Source organism: Manis javanica, chromosome 15 (genome assembly GCF_040802235.1).
Source record: "Manis javanica isolate MJ-LG chromosome 15, MJ_LKY, whole genome shotgun sequence".
NCBI classification, from domain to species: Eukaryota; Metazoa; Chordata; class Mammalia; order Pholidota; family Manidae; genus Manis; species Manis javanica.
In genome coordinates, this window is record NC_133170.1 from 46,074,681 (window position 1) to 46,091,427 (window position 16,747).

The following is a 16,747-nucleotide window of genomic DNA, read 5'->3' on the forward strand; positions in this document are numbered from 1 at the left end:
GCTATCTTATGTATCCCCCCCATCATGTTGCTGGAATGTTCCTTTGAGGTCCTTTGTCTTTCAATTAAGCTGCAACTATGAAGTTACCATGAAGTTTTTATAGGTAATATAATATTCTCATTAAATAAGTGCATTTCAGAAGACATTCCCATATATTTGTTTGTTGTATCAAATGACACACTTTTCTTTTCAAGCCTTGGCTACATTGTCAAGTCTTTTACACAGAAGCAGATATATTTTACATCACACACATCCTCTCTAACATAGTTACTTATTATTACATATTTCAGTAAATGACAGGAAGATGAAGATATAGGATATAAGAAATAGAAGAAAACAGGAGTGTACAAAGATGATATGAAAATCTCAGAGTGGTAGCTATTTAAGAGGCCTAAAAATAAACTGAAACCAAGAAGCCAGGAAGCTTCATAAAACCTAAAGAAGGAACATTGAATGGAGTCCAATAAACTAAGAATAAGCTGAATAATTTTAGCAAGATGATAAAGAAAAAATCCTCTATTTAAAAAAAAAGAAAATTTCAAGGAAAAATTGTTAAAGCCCATAATAATATCATAAGCAAGCTAAAGTGTATTATGACTGTGAATAATCTGTAGAGTGTAAGAAAAGAATATTCATCTGTCCCTGACACACAGAACAAATAAAGGATTTGTAGCATACATAGTATACAACCATATCACAAATTTAACAATAGAGCCTGATGACAAAGAACAATGTATTTCTAAATCTGAATCTATGATACATAAAAACTATATTACAACAAATAGACATAATCCAGTAAATTCTAGCATTTCTCTTTTTTGCATACAGCTCGAAAATACTTTCAACTTCTTTCCAAAGAGCAAACATGCAAAAAATGTATGTGGAGTTATAAAAACTCTTCAATTCATATATGTATGCATGTCCATTTAAGTACATGTGCATGTTATAACAGCTTGAGATTTAATTACTAGGGGTTCCAAGAGGTGGAAATCAAGAGACCAAACCATGCAAATACTAAATAACCAGGACATCTGTGTTTAGACATCACAGACGCCCTGCTTTGCTTTATCACTGAGCATTTTTACAATGACCCACACATAAAACAGCAAACCCCACAGGAGGTATGCATATGGAATTTAGAATTTTATGCACACTGTTGTTCTGAGTGTTACCTTTGGGTGGTTTTTCTTTCAGTATCATCTTCATTTCTTGAAGTAAGGGTTTTACAAAGGGTTTTTGGAGGTGGGGCAGAAGATAGGTAGGGCTGGCTGAAGAGAAGGAAAGAGGAGGAGGCGAAGAGAAAAGAGGCCAAATGGCCAAACACCATGACACCCTTTCCTTGTGGACACAGAAACTTCTGTCTTAATGAGATTCGAGCCAGCCCTCGGTGGTGGATCCCAACTGATTATCCTTATAGCTAAGATTTCAAAAAATAAAAAGATATGGTTGCAATTACCAAAATTAGATAAATAAGATAGATGATAGATACAAACAGACACAAGTAGGTAGGGAGGTATGTAGCCAGACAGGAATACATGACAGACATGAGCACATATCAAAGATAAGGCCATTCCAACACAAATTAAAACCAGAATGAGATATCACCTCACACCAGTTAGGATGGCCAATATCCAAAAGACAGGAAACAATAATGCTGGTGAGGATGCGGAGAAAGGGGAACCCTCCTGCACTGTTGGTAGGAATGTAAATTGGTTCAACCCTTGTGGAAAGCAATATGGAAATTCCTCAAAAAAACTAAAAATAGAAACACTATTTGACCCGGGAATTCCACTCCCAGGAATGTACCTGAAGAAAACGAGATCCCTGATTCAAAAAGACATCTGCACACCCATGTTTATTGCAGCACTATTTATAATAGCCAAGACATAGAAGCAACCCAACTGTCCATCAGTAGATCAATGGATAAAGAAGATGTGGTACATATACACAATGGAATATTATTCAGCCATAAGAAGAAAACAAGTCCTACCATTTGCAATAACATGGATGGAGTTAGAGGGTATTATGCTCAGTGGAATAAGCCAGGTGGAGAAAGACAAGTACCAAATGATTTCCCTCATTTGTGGAGTATAACAACGAAGCAAAATTGAAGGAATAAAACAGCAGCAAACTCACAGACTCCAAGGAGGGACTAGCTGTTACCAAAGGAGAGGGGTGGGGGAGGGTGAGCAGGGAGGTAGGGCAAAAGGGATTAAGGGGCACTATAATTCACAGTCACAATACAGGTAGGTCACAGAGAAGGCAATATAGCATGGAGAAGACAAGTAATGACTCTATAGCATCTTACTGTACTGATAGACAGTGACTGCCGTAGGGGGGTGAGGACTTGATAATATGGATGAATGTTGAAACTACTGTGTTGTTCAATGTGAAACCGTAAGATTGCATATCAATGATACTTCAATAATAAATAAATAAATAAATAAATAAATAAATAAATAAATAAATAAATATAAGGCTATCCAGAGGGATATTTCTGAGTTTAGTTCATTCAGAGTTATCCCCATTACAGATAATTGGACATATTACAAAGTACTCTTTGGTGAAGTACTTGAAAGAGGAAAAGATGATATAAAATATCCAGAATGAGAGGTAAGAGTGGTAACAAAATCAGAATCTACCATTAACTGAGCCAAACATTTACTCTTTAGACAAAGCCCTCTCTTCAGTATGTATATGAAATGAGATAGTGAGTTATAATAGGGCCTATACTATTGTAAGCAGATTAATTATATGAAAAGTGCAAGCATAAGCATCAGCATACAAAAAGAAAATTCTATCACTGAGATTATCAAGAAATTCACACATATAATTACATAGTACTTTTTGAGCCTTAACACAATGAAGCTTTCAGATAGGAAGAAAAATAGACCAAAGTATATCATTATCCAAAATCTCTAAGTGAATCTGCAATGTTTTAAAGTTTCAAGAAGTTTGTAGAGATGGAAATACAAACTTCTGAGTAGCCCTGAATTACAATAACAAGTACGTTAAGAAATGCATATAGCTGGTTGCAAATTGATTTTTCTACAGACCCTCTACAACCTTTGAGGTGGATGCAAGACAACTAAATTCAATCGGTTCTTGCCTAGCAATTTTCATCATATTTTTAAGAAATTTTCTTTTTATTATGGGAAGTTTAAGGTGACTTTGGAGCATCCAGTATGAAAAAGTCTAGGAGGAAGCTTGGAAGTGGAGATATAAATGCTTCAAAGTGAAGAGTTATATTTTCACAATACTTTACTTACACTTCCATACAGCACTGCATCAGTCAGGACATGCTAGGTTATGCTCCAGTAAAAAAAACCCTAAACTCTGCATGACTTAAAGAGACAAAGACTTGCTTCTTATCATGCCACATGTTCAGCTCAGGTCAGTAGGTCCTCCATTCCAAGCTATCAAAGCCTCCACCATCAGAAACACTGTTGGTATTTTTAACAGGTGAAAGGAACCTAACAAATAACATTCCAGCTTTTTAAGTCTCTGCCAGAAAGTGACACATCACTTCCATTCACGTTTTCCTGGCCACAGCAAATAATATGTCATATCTGTACTTGAAGTGGGTGGAGAACTGCAATCCTTTCAGGCAACTGGAAAGAGGAAAATAAGAAATACTGGTAAAGAGATCTAATCATCTCAAGCATTTGATAGGTTCTATTTCAAATTGTTTATTTCCTCCTTTCCGATTTAACTATGAGCTCCTGAAAAAGAAAGGTTACATCTTATCCTTATTTTCAGGATTTGTATCTTGGGCAGTTCTAGGCACTCAAAAGTACTAAATAAATAGCAAATAGCAAGGATGGTCAGCTGTTTCGAATATATCAGCACGTTCAGGAAGAAGTAATATTGAAAAGAGACCTTTGGATTTGACATAAAGTTCATGTGTAATCACTGAAAAGTGTCTCAGAAGTGTGACAAATTGAGGTGAAGAAATGAAGGAAAAGCATGGAGACTGCCCTTCCCTGAAGTGTGACAAGGATTGCAAGGAGAGATTTAGGATAGCAGCTTGAAGGAAGTTATTCAATATAGAAAGGAGAGTACAGCAGGTCTGGAGGGAGAGCAGACAGAGGAGAGGGGGAAGTTCGCAGGGAGGATGAGTAACTGATGAAATGTCTAGGAGGCACCGTGAGGAAGCGGGGTCATAAAATAGGTAAGCGGGCCTTGGAACAGCAGTTCTTTTGAGAGAGAGATGTGAATCAGAGCAGTTATAAATAAAGCTCTGACTGGTAATGAAAGAGGAAAATGAGAAGATGTACCTGTCTAATGGTCTTCATTTCATCTGAGGAGCAGAAACCAGATAATATTCTGAACAGAAGAGCAGACATTGGACAGAGGACTTGCAATGCAGGACAAAATTGAGGGTGGCCTTTGTAGGGAGGCAGCTACTGGGGACGAGAATGACTGAGCAGCAGTGAGAATGGATGTCCACTTGAGCTGCAATTTTAAATGGCAAAAGCAAACAGTCATGTCCACGGGTACTAGAACCATCTATATGATTTAGCGACTCAATATCATGATCCTACAAACCACCTGGTGACATATTCAGACCCAAAACTCAGGAAACTCAAGCTGGATATCCCTTTCAGATATCCAGCAAGAAGTGGGATGATTTAATTTTGTGCACAAAAAATAAAATAAAAAACCATGGCTAACTATTTTGACTTAATTACTGGGGACAAAATAAGAATGTAATTGTGGAGTGACTACTTTACTGTCATTGAGTAATGCTAGAAGGAGGCTGTTACTGATTCAACTAATTTAAAATACATACAGAAATATTATTACTCAACATCCACGAGATTTTTCTGTCCTGTAAACTCTAATACCTCCTTAAAAATGAGCTGCTGTTTATCTTTTAAAAGAAGGAAAAGAAAAAGATAACTTTTTCATTTCACTGAAAAATGAAGCTAAATTTCCCTTCAATATTTTGAGATGCTCTGTTACCTTGGGCACAGTGATGGAATTTGGTCTCAAAAATAGTGACATTGAGAAAAGAAATGTAATGATAATATAAAAATTCTACAGGACCATTTTTAGGTTCCCCAGGATTATTAATGTATGACAATAACAAGGCAATCACTGTCACTGGAACTCAAGATAGGTATCTGTTGTTCAAATGTACAGAAATAGTTAAACTCTGAGAAACCAGCATTGTTATTCAAAGAGTCAAGAAGTGGAGCAGAATTTAGAGGCAAAATGAACTCAGTTTGAGATGACAATGGGAAAGCCAGTAGAAACGACAGCAATGGATGCCAGTAAGTCTCTTTTGGTAAGGAAATTAGTTATTAATCATATGTAAACACATGAATGTGTAATATCATTTATGATGCTTGGCCTTACGACTAATTTTATTTCACACAGGTTGTAAAAGAGAATTCGATAAATATGTAATAAAGGCATAATGTTCACTGAAAGGGTGTTTTCAATATAGAGTTAAGTTCTCAAAATCGGACCACCTTTTTTTTTTTTTTTTTTTTACGGTCAAACACAATGATTTATTAAAAATAAAACGTAAAAATGATTTTTGTACATATGCTTCCAAATTTCAGGCATGGGATCCAAGTAGATTTCATAGAAAACGCTGTAGCCAGATATCAAGTCCTTACAACAAAGTAAACTAACCCCCAACCCCAACCCCCGCCCAGATTTTGCTACAGAATCAGCAAGTTCACTCCCTCCCCCCCCAAAAAAACACAAATTAAAACAAGACATTTTGCTAGTATAAAAACGACCAAGGTCCAAGTAATAAAAAAATAGAGTCCATCAATGACTGTAACACAAAAATGTGTATGTGGGGGCAAGTCCATCTTCAGAGAGAGACGAGAGAGGTGGCAGGCAAAGGGGGCAACACCCCCAAGGGTGAGCAGCCTCAGAAAGCAGCTCCCCCCGGGGAAAAACGGGGAAGGCGGTGGGAGAAGGGACTTAGGCGTCGACCTTAGTTGGGTTGTTGAAAGGTGAAAGAAACACTGCCAGCAATGTGACACAACTGAATTGGAAATCACCATGATTATTAAAGTCACAGCCACTCGACTAGTTTAGTAATATCCTCTTTGGGGGACACTTGCAATGTTATCTTAGAAAGTATTCACAGTCGAACTCTTAGAATTTGCTGCATTTTCTGATAAATTTCAGGAACAAATAAAGAGCTAAATAAACCTTTGCTAGACTTATTATAAGAGCATGATTTCTTTCTTTCAAACATGTGCCTGGTAACTGTATTCTTTTAAACCAAACTACCTTTATGATTTTCCACAAAAGTATGCCAAGCCATACTCAAATAAACCTCTTAAAGGCTTCCAAACTATTTTAGTTTGTAGACACACAAAACACTCCCCCCCCCACCACCACACACACAACCACGTTCATGGAATCAGCACCACAATTCTAGTTGCAGACACAAAAAGTGTTACACAGTACTTAACAGGTCCCTAAGGGACATACTTCATTATGTTCTCTATACACATTAGGACAATCAACCAAATTTCAATCATTTGTTGCCATCATCTTTATTAGACTCTATTTATGGGCCCCTCAGTAAGGGTCAACTTCCAAGATCCATTGCTGTTTATTTTAATGATAAAGCAATGCCATGAAATCTTAAAAATTCTTCCAAAATGGAATAAATACCAATACCTTTGTATGCCCTGTTCACAGCAGGGGGCATGAGAGGCACATTGCATCGACCTATATTGTCCCCTCACTGTGTGTTCCTTTGTTCACCTCATGCTTTAACTTAGAAACAAAGGCAATACTTCAACTTTAATGTTTTGCCTTCTTTAGTGGGAATTCACGAAATAGAAATGAATAACTCTGTATCCCTATGAGACACTGATAATCACAGTGATCACTCAGTTGGCACATTTCTGTTTCCTTTTGGTTATAAAAATTGAGAGCCTTCTAATACTATTTGATTATGCTGTCCCTCTAGAGACCACTAGCTATTATTACCTTAAACCTTTTATTATTCTGAAATAGACAACATTGATTATTAGAATATTCCATCTGATGTATAAGGATGGAAAAGCACTGCAGCCTTTTGCTGCTCAAAACAAAACTAGTTGACATTACATCACAAACACATTTGGGAAAATAGTTAAGTTGCCAGGATTCAAATTATCAAAGGGATGAAGTAAAAACAAATTCATTGAATAGTACAGAATTTCCAAACCCAGCTAACGGACAGGATGATTCATTGTTCTGATGTGGCAAGACAAAGTGAAAAGCCAAAGACTGGAAAAGCACAGAAATGGAGAGACTGGAAACTTTCAAATTTGGGCATGAAAAGCAAGCAATTTGCTGTAATCAGAATGTAACAGGCAGCATGAATTTATAGGGAGATGCCTTTTGGAGTACCAAATTAGCCTAATCAATTTAGAAACTTACTAATGGTCCTGATAATGTTACTCAAGGACGACATCAAGGTATAGAAAATAACTGTTAAAGTAGCTTTAGCATTTGCATAAAATTAGTTTATCTTCACATCAATTCTGAGTACAGTTATAAAGCCTATCCTGGAGTACATTTTGGAGCAATTTTGAAATTAGTGTCTCATTAGTACTCCCTTAATATTGTCATTTATTGATTGTTCGCATCTCCATTCCACTCATATACTATCACTATCCCCCGATAAACCATTCCAGTGTGTGTTAGAATCAACAGAATTTACTTCCCCGAGTATGAGGAAGGAAAAGGAAACTCTTCAGAACAACACAGAGAACATCAGGTTTTGAGTCAGACACAGTGGTTGTTCCTTGTCCCTGCAAACTCACTTGGCCTTTCTTAGTTTTGCATTCTTATTAAAAAAAAAAAAAAAGTAAATGTGGCTAATAGTAATACCTACCTACCAAATTTGTGGGCAGAAATTATAGATGTCATCCTTGTATTCTGTGAAACACGATTTCAATGTAAGGTTTTAGCATGTGTATCAATAGGAAAAGAAGAGAGCAGTTTAGTTCTAAATGGACAAAGAAATGTGAATCCCATCATTTTTAGTGGTAACACTTTATATCCTGAATATTATTTAGTTTTTTCCAAATTTTTTTTATGCATGTTAAAAATTTCTAACTATGGAAACTTTTACTTTTAAGGGAAATCTTTTAAGAGAGGAATTCTTTCTTCTGACCTCATCACAGTTCTGTTGGTTCTGCTTCAACTTTTGAAAATTTAAATTAAGAGGATGTGCTAATGTATGATCTTGAAACAATAAAATATTCTTTTGTTTTCTCAGTATCATCTCTCCAGGTTAACTTGTTCTGTTTTTTTTTAATTTATGAAGAGGTAAAGAAGGGTACATTGGCATCATAATGTGTGATAAATAAATAATTAATAATTATGCCACTAATTAAGAGGAAATTATTACAAATACAAAGTGCCCACCGAAGTCCATTGTGATCAAAAAATGATATTTTGAAAGTAACCTCCTAATGCTAAACTCTTCTTTATAAAGTGCTAAAAAAAACTCTGCTCAACTTACTGAAAACCATCAATTAACCAGTAATTGAGCTGTGTGTCTACTGTACTCAGGAGAGAGCAATGACAAGATAGATCAAATCTGATAGATTATTATGTTGTTTTCAAGGAAATCTTCAGATTATCTTTAGATCTTGATATATATTTAGCTCAATTTCCTACAAACTCTATGTCTACCGAACAGCAGAATTGAATTTTTCATTCAACATGTGTTTTGTGACACCGACTCTTCAATAAAACACAGCCCTTCCCTAATGGATTATTATCTGTGGGATTATATCTATTATCTAGATTAGTTTTGCCCAGGGAGACCTGTGACAAGCTGAATTATTGAGGGAAATCCAAGTTAGTTCACTGTACCCAATTTATTAATTCTCAAGGCATGTACAGAGACATCCTACCTTTCCTGAAAAGTATCTGTTTTTTCAGTGGATACATATCCAAAGAGTCAAGCTGATTCCAGCTTTTAACTCATCACAAAGAATAGCAGCACTTAGAATTTGTCAAATGAACTGGGCTCAAGCTCCCTGTCTTGCAGCCTTGGCCAAAAGTGTCATTAAAAGGAGGAAAATTTATAAAGCATTGTCTAAAGAGTACACATCCCTTCTAGAACTTTGAAGTGTTTGAAGTTAAGCTAGACCAGAGGGCATCCCAATAACTAAGCTGCTCTGTCCTTTGTAAGATCCCTACAAAAGTCTCTGCTATATTAACAAGAATGTTGTTCACTGTGCCGTTCAGTTCCCTCTTCATGAAGATTCATGGGGAAAATTCTCTCATCTCAGTACCTCAGTACTAGGAATGGTCATTTTCTTCTTCAACAGCCGAACAATCTGCTTCTATGGGTTTGATGGTTGTTTGAAAACTGAGTGATTAATCTCTTAGCACATAGGTTGGAATTTCTTTACTTATCTTAAGAAAATTTCACTTTGTCATGTGCTTCTCAATGCTTGTTTTTTTAACATTTTGAAAGCATAATTCAAATATAGAGATTCATAAGTCATATGTATAATTTGAAGACCTTTTACAAGGCACAAACTCATGTAACCAATACCCAGCTCTGTAAACAGAACGTTGTCAGCATCTTGCCCTTCCTCACCCATAACCATGATGTGGTCGCAAAGTAATTGTGCTAAATTTTGAAGTTTATGTAAAAGGTATCACACTATTTGGTCTCTCCAGAATTTCTTGATCAACATTGTGTTTGTGAGATTATTCATATTTTGTCTGTAATTTACTCATTCTCATTCTAGTCCCTTATCCCCTAAATTTAATTTAGCAATATTTTATATTGTTTTTAAGACATCTTAAACCTACTATTGAGGAAGGTAAAGAAAAGGCAATGCTTTCTTAGATATGACACCAAAGGGACAGGCAATAGAAAAAAAAACAGAGAAGTTGGACTTTGAAAATTTTAGAAATGTGTACATCAAGAGACACTCTCAACAGAGTAAAAAGGAAACCTACAAAATGGCAAGTATTTGCAAATTATACACCTAATGAGGGATTAAGATTCAGAATATACAGAGAACTCCTAAAACTCAGCAACGAGAAAACCTAAACAACTCAACTAAAAAATGGGCAAACACAGACATTTCTCCAAACAAGATATACAAGTAGTCAATAAGGACATGAATAGATGTTCAACACACCAATCATTAGGGAAATGTAAATAAAAACTACAGTGAGATACCACCTCACATCCTCAGGATGGTTACTGTAAAAAAAGACAATAGAAGAAGAAAATGAGTGTTGCACAGAGTGGAGAAACTGGAAGTCTTGTGCCCTGGGAATGTAAAATGGTTCAGCCACTAAGGAAAACATTATGGTGTTTCCTCAAAAAATTAAAAATTGGATGACTAGGCAATTAAGCAATTCCATTTCTGGGTATGTCCCAAAAGGCTTGAATGCAGCCTTGAAGAGATGTTTGTATACCCATATTCAGAGCAGCATTACTCACAATAGGAGAAACATGGAAGTAACCCACGTGCCCACTGATGGATGAATGGATAAGCAAAATGTAGTATACACATATGCTGGAATATTTCCTTCTTTAAAACATGCTACAACACACATGAACCTTGAAGATACCGTGCTAAGCTACAAAAAAATAAATACTGTATGATTCCATTTATACGAGGTACATATAGTAGCCAAAATCATGGAGACAAAAGGTAGAATGGTGGTTGCCAGGGGTTGCGGGCAAGGAAATGTGGAGTCGTTGTTTAAACAGTACAGAGTTTCAGATGTGCAAGAAGAAAAGAGGTTGGGGATGTGTAGAGGTAATGGTTACACAACTATATGAATGTACTTACTACTACTGAACTGTACACTTAAAAATGGTTAAAATGGTAGATTTAATGTTATGTGTATTTTAGTATAGTTAAAAAATTGAAATAAAAGGTAAAGAATACTTAGATCAATAATTATTATCAATGATTAAATCAACAACAGAAAAGGTAAAGGATTAAATAATTAACCAGAATATCAATTAGTTGATATTTCTAGTTAATCACATTACATGGCTGATGAATTGTCTTTCTGAAAATGTATTTTTATTACCTTTGTTGAATTTGCTCCTGATTCTCCATTTTATTTCAAGGCTTATATAATACAATCAGAAGGGACAGAGTTCAAATGTTGTCCCTTCCAAGCTTGTATACATCTATTCCTTGGCTCAGTTTCTTGTCTCTAAAATGAGTTTAATAGTAACTTTTTGCTCCAAAATTGTGAAGTTAAACAGCCAACTACACTCAATTAAAGTTTTAAGGAAAGGTAGTAGCTCTCTAGAGCAGTGCTATTATTTATACACTAGACACTCCAGGAGCCCAGGGTTTTGCTTTTCCTATCAATGATGATATCCCCAGCACCACCACTCACAAGCACATAGTTACCACACATCAAATATTTACTGACTAAACTACATTAAAGTGACATGAACAGAAGATAATTAATTGCCCTGAACACTCTGATCTGAAATCTGGTTAAACTTTGAACGTTAAGACAACTTTAAAATTTTTGAAATTTCTGGTGCTTCTTGCATTTTCCACAGTTTATTTATGTGAGTTCTACTATCTTTTCATACATCTAACACAATATAAAAATAGGATGATGACTGTGGCAAACAAAATAATGTGCACACTCCCTCCCCCAACACACCCAAATCCTAATCCCTGGAAATAAATGTCACCTTATTTGGGAAAAGAGTCTTTGCTGTTATGACAGAGGATCTCAAAATGGGAGATTATCCCAATAATCAGGGTGGGCCCCACATGCAATCACAAATATCCTTATAAGAGAAAATCCGGGAGAGATTAGACTCCCAGAGGAGCAGGCAATGGAGAAATGAAGGTGTGTCAGAGCGACATGGACACCACCCAAGGACGCCAGAAGCCGCCAGTTTAGGAATGCTGGATATGCTTCTTTTAGTTGATGCAATTCTGCAAATAGATCAAGGAGACCTGCCTCTTTGTGTTCCAAATAAGGCCAAAAATTAAACATGTGGTTGGATGACACTAGAGGCAAAGAAAGAAAGTCCTTACGGTCTATAGGTCCCTATCCCATTCTAGAACTTTGTTCCAGTATTCTCTACCAGTTCATCAGTAGGTTAGGAGTAAGTTATCCTCAGTCTGGGCAAAATACTTTAAGTGGTATGGAATTAAATGGATATGATTAAAATCACATTTAAAATGGGGTAAGGACTCTGAAGGAATTTGGCTCATCTTTGCCTCTCAACCACCTTAAACTTCTCTCTTACTGCTAATTTTTTTCAAGTTAGGGCTGGGTTAATTCCAGAAAGGGGGGTTATTGCTCATTTTAGCAGACCCTAGAAGATATAAATTAATACATTTTTAATGTCTGGAATTTTTCAAAGGATCTCCAATGTGTTATTCACTTGTTCAAAAGATTAATTACACTAACGAATTTTAGGCATGTACTCTATTTGAGCTGATCCAGATTTCCTAAGAGGCTATTTAAGTGCCTGCTTGATTTTCAACCCAGAGGCTTTATTTTTATTCAAACTCTCAGTTTAGAGCCCGTGTCAAAAAAACTAAAAAACACCGTCCACCTTGAGTTCTAAACTCTTGAAACATTCGAAAGTACAAATCTTTTTATACAATTAGTTGCTTCAATCTGTGATATTAATGTGACTCAGACATTTTTAGAGTTTAAATCACTTTTGAGAAATCTGGTTTCTCAAATCACCAAATAATATCAAATAAATTATTAGTTCTAAAGTGCAAAAGTGGAACTTAAAAAAATTGTAAAATACAGAACATACATCATGTCATTATAAGGTTAAACCCATTTACAAGGCTCCCACTGTCATAAACTCTTTTGCAATTAGACAACTCAAGTTTCTAATAAGCTTCAATACTTCACTACTAAGGTTAAATATGTTAGTCACTCTAATAACATCATTATCTGCTTCCAAAAAATAAACCTCTAGGCTAGTTATTACTGTGACTATTTTTATACTTCTGCTAAAATCCCTACCTATCCAGAAACTTATGTTTATAGTTGGCAAAATAGGATTTCTTAAAGACTTCTACTACCTCAAGAGAAAAGTCAGACATTTCTATTTCATGCAATGCTAAGTTACTACTAGAAAACACAATTTAACTCTAATAAAATAAAAGAAAAATTATGGCAATAATCATCAGTCTCATGGAAGAGAGAAAAGTTTTTTATTTGAAAACAATAAAGTATTACGCAAGTCCAATGAAACAGGCAAATACCTTTAACTTCTCAAAGATTCTCTGTTTCCCAAAGCTGTTCCCATGCCTGGGATATTAACATTGTATAAGTGTCCCAGTGGGCTATACCCTTTTATTTGATAATTCCATTCATGTGCAGGCTGATAAACTATGTGAATTAAAATATATCACTGTTCCCCAAAAAAGCATCATTACAGCTTGTGAGGAAATATGACAAATTCATCTTACATGTGGTTCTAGCTCTTTGCTTTAAAACCTCAAACACTTTAGAGAGACACTAACATAATTTATCTGAAGAACTCATGAGTGATGGATTTATAGATTTGGAGATTACAAGAAAATAATGGAATATTTCTAGGGCTGTTATACATGTATAGCTACCTGCATATACTTTGCAATAAGAAATTCAACATCTTAATTAAATTTCCTATAAAATAAGCCCTAAATTTGATGTGAATTCTTAGCCAAAGTTGTTACTGAAGGTGAAACACAGTTTGGTTGAATTGCAAACATTTTTCATTATTGAACTTTTGATGCACCTAGCAAATAGCAAATCACAGTAGGGGGTGTAATTGTTTTAAAAATGCTATTGAAAATTAAAAAAAATTTCAAACAGGCTGCTAGTATCTCTTAATAGAAATTCAACAACCTGTTAGCATCTGAGCATTAATTATAAGCTGGCTGAAATTTGAGAGTGCCCAGGTAGACCTCATAATAACTCTAGAACATCATACAAATGTGATGTTAGCACCGGCTATGTTTTATGTTAGAAATCACACATTGTTAAGAGAACGGTTGTAGTATACTACTATTGATATACAATAAATGGGCTCAATGAAGTGATATTGTCAAAAGGAACATTAAGACCCCAGCATTTAGCCCTCCCTAGAGCTGGCAGGCCAAATTACATAAATGCTTCACAATTTTCATTTGATTCCCAGTTTCAAGTTCCACATTTGTCACATTAAACATTTGAAAGAGTTGTAGATAAATCAATGTATGATGCTGCCATCACCGTAGAAATTTTTCATGGGATTTAGAACTTAGGGAGTGGCTTCTATATTTCAAATGAGGCTCAGAGAGGCTGTATAGTGGTTAATGGACTTTGGAAACCAGCAATCTTGGGTTCCAAAACACTACTCTGGAACTTTTCCAAATTTAACATTTCTAAGGCTCCTGTTTCATACCCACAAAATAGAGATGGTAAAGATGCTGCCTTCTAGGGCTGTTATACATTTACAGGGCTCTAAGGCCTCTCTCTACACACTGCTTGGTAGGCAGTGAGTGGGAAGCAAATGTCAGATGTTGTAGTGGTTATTGTTATTATTATGTGACCCCAACTTCAGCCACTTTACCATAGAGCAAAAGCAGTCCAGAAGTCCTCGATTTTAGTTCAGATCCCTTTCTCCTAAGTTTCGAACTCTTCATTTACTTAAAGCTAAGATAACACATTAACTCAATATGCTTGCCCATTCCCTAGTCTGTATTTTAGCTCCATGAATAGAGTGTTTAAGTTAATTTCTGAGGAACATCTGGAAGGAAATGTGAAGAAACTGCAGCAAACCCCAGACGCTGTGCTGCATCAATCTACATAATTTGAAATGACCCGTATTTGCCTTTCATGCTCAGAGACCAGAGTACGGTGACTGACTTGCCCAGCACAGGGCAAGGGCGGCATGAACACCCGGGGGGGCGACACACCTTTCCGAGCCCTTTCAGGGAACACGGTGAACCAGAACTGAGTGGACACATGAAAGGCACCTTTAAAAGATCAAACAGTAACATCACATGAAGAAAAGAGAAAATTTCCCCATCACATCTTCAGAAAGCAGCACAGAAATTTCACAGAATAGCACCAGCTCAAGGGGCCTTAGGTTCACCTACAGAATGTAGGATAGATAGTCTTCGAAGTCATTTCAAGGTTCCAGAATTTGGAAATGCTCAAACCCCCAGGAAAAACGCATGCCTCCTTACTTTCGCTGCAGCTCAGGCTAAAGCAATAAACACAGCTTCCAGAAACAGAGATGCGGACAGGTCTGAACTGTCAGGGAGACAGACCGGGAATTGGGCATTTCACAAGGGGTGTCGCCGTCCGGTGTGCGGTAGGCTCCCTCTGACCCCAATTTGCACCCACGATAAAACTTCTCCCCAAATGCCAGAACTCAACAAGGTATGCAGAGCGTGCACCCTCTCTTCCAACTCAGACCCCCGGACCGGGAAGGCGATCGGATGCAGGGGCACTGATTCGCCCTAAGTCTCTCAACCCCGCCCTAAATATAAAAATGATTCCCCTGGAGGACGCTTCTTACAACTCAGTAGCTTCCAACAGAGCCCTCAGACCGTGCGCTTCCCAGAGAGAGATTTTGAAAAGCTAATGAAAAGAGAAGACAATCACGAGGCTGGCCCGCTGCGCCTTCTTATCCCAACAACTTCGCCAGGTTTCCCGAGGACGGAGCGCGCCCCGCACACACCCAATGGGAGACGGGCAGCCGGCGCCCATCCTCGGTGGCCCGGCCCTCCCCGCGGGCAGGAGCCGGCCTGACCCGGGCGCCCCCGCCGCTGCCCTGCGGCGGTGCGGGGACCCTGGGGCTCCGCGCCCCCTGCCCGGCCCCGCAGCCTCACCTCTGTGCCGGGCGCCGAGCCGAAGAGGCAGGGCGCGGGCCGCCGGGTGGGGGCAGGTCCCGGCTCGGACCGGCAGGACGCCCCCCTCCGAGCGCCCGGCACCCGCGGGGGCGCACCCCCGGCGCCAGGCCACGCACCCCGGCCAACTCCCGCCGCGCGCGGCGCCTCTCGCCCTCAACTTACCGCGGGCGGACTGAGCCCTCGGCGCCCCCGGGAGTCTTTCCTTCCTTCCTCCCTTCATCCTCTTGCTGGCGGCCGCGCGGCGCCCCGGCCCTGGCATCCGGAGGAGCGGCCGCCGGGCTGGCGGACCCCGGGGGCGCACGGCCGCCCGCCCGTAGCTTCGGCGCCGGTGGTCCGCCCGCGGCGGGAGCAGCGGCCGCGAGAGACGGTGGCGGGAGCGCCGCGCGTGCCGCCCCGGCGCGGGCTGGAGGGGGCCGTCCGCGCGCCTCAGGTGCAGCGGCCCGGAGAGGGGCGAGCCGCGCGGGCGGGGCCGGGCGGCCGGAGGGCGCGCCGCGCAGCAGGGACGCGCGGGGAGGCGACGCGCTGGCCCGGGAGGGAGCGGATCGCGGGCGCGGAGGGGCAGCGCGAGCAGCAGAGACGCGGGCGGCACCTCGAGACACTGGAAATGAGCTCGAGTGAGCGGCTTCGAGGCTCAGGGAAGGAAGGGGCTTCCCCCCTGAGTTTAGGTCCTTGATCTCCCTGGGGGGTAGTTACCTGACAATAGCCACACACACCCACACACACAGACACACACGCACACACACGGACTCTTTGTTTTTTTTAATAGTTACTCTCCAGCCCCAGAGTGCAGATAAAAAGGATCTTGCGAAACTGCTGCCGATGCGCAGGGAAGTCCCACCTCCACAAAATCCCAGTGCTCACCGCTTTTGAGACCTACATCTCTCTCTCTCTTACACACA

The 16,747-nt window shown here is 38.9% G+C and overlaps 1 protein-coding gene across 1 annotated transcript in view; it reads right to left on the reverse strand.

Moving 5' to 3' along the window:
* The window catches only part of ZNF385D (zinc finger protein 385D), a 986,127-nt gene extending 969,943 nt beyond the window's left edge, over positions 1–16,184 (reverse strand). The window contains exon 1 of the mRNA XM_073223828.1: positions 16,011–16,184. Within this exon, the coding sequence (XP_073079929.1) occupies positions 16,011–16,107 (97 nt within the window). The 5' untranslated portion in view covers positions 16,108–16,184. The remainder of the gene's footprint in view (positions 1–16,010) is intronic.
* Positions 16,185–16,747: the final 563 nt, after the last annotated feature.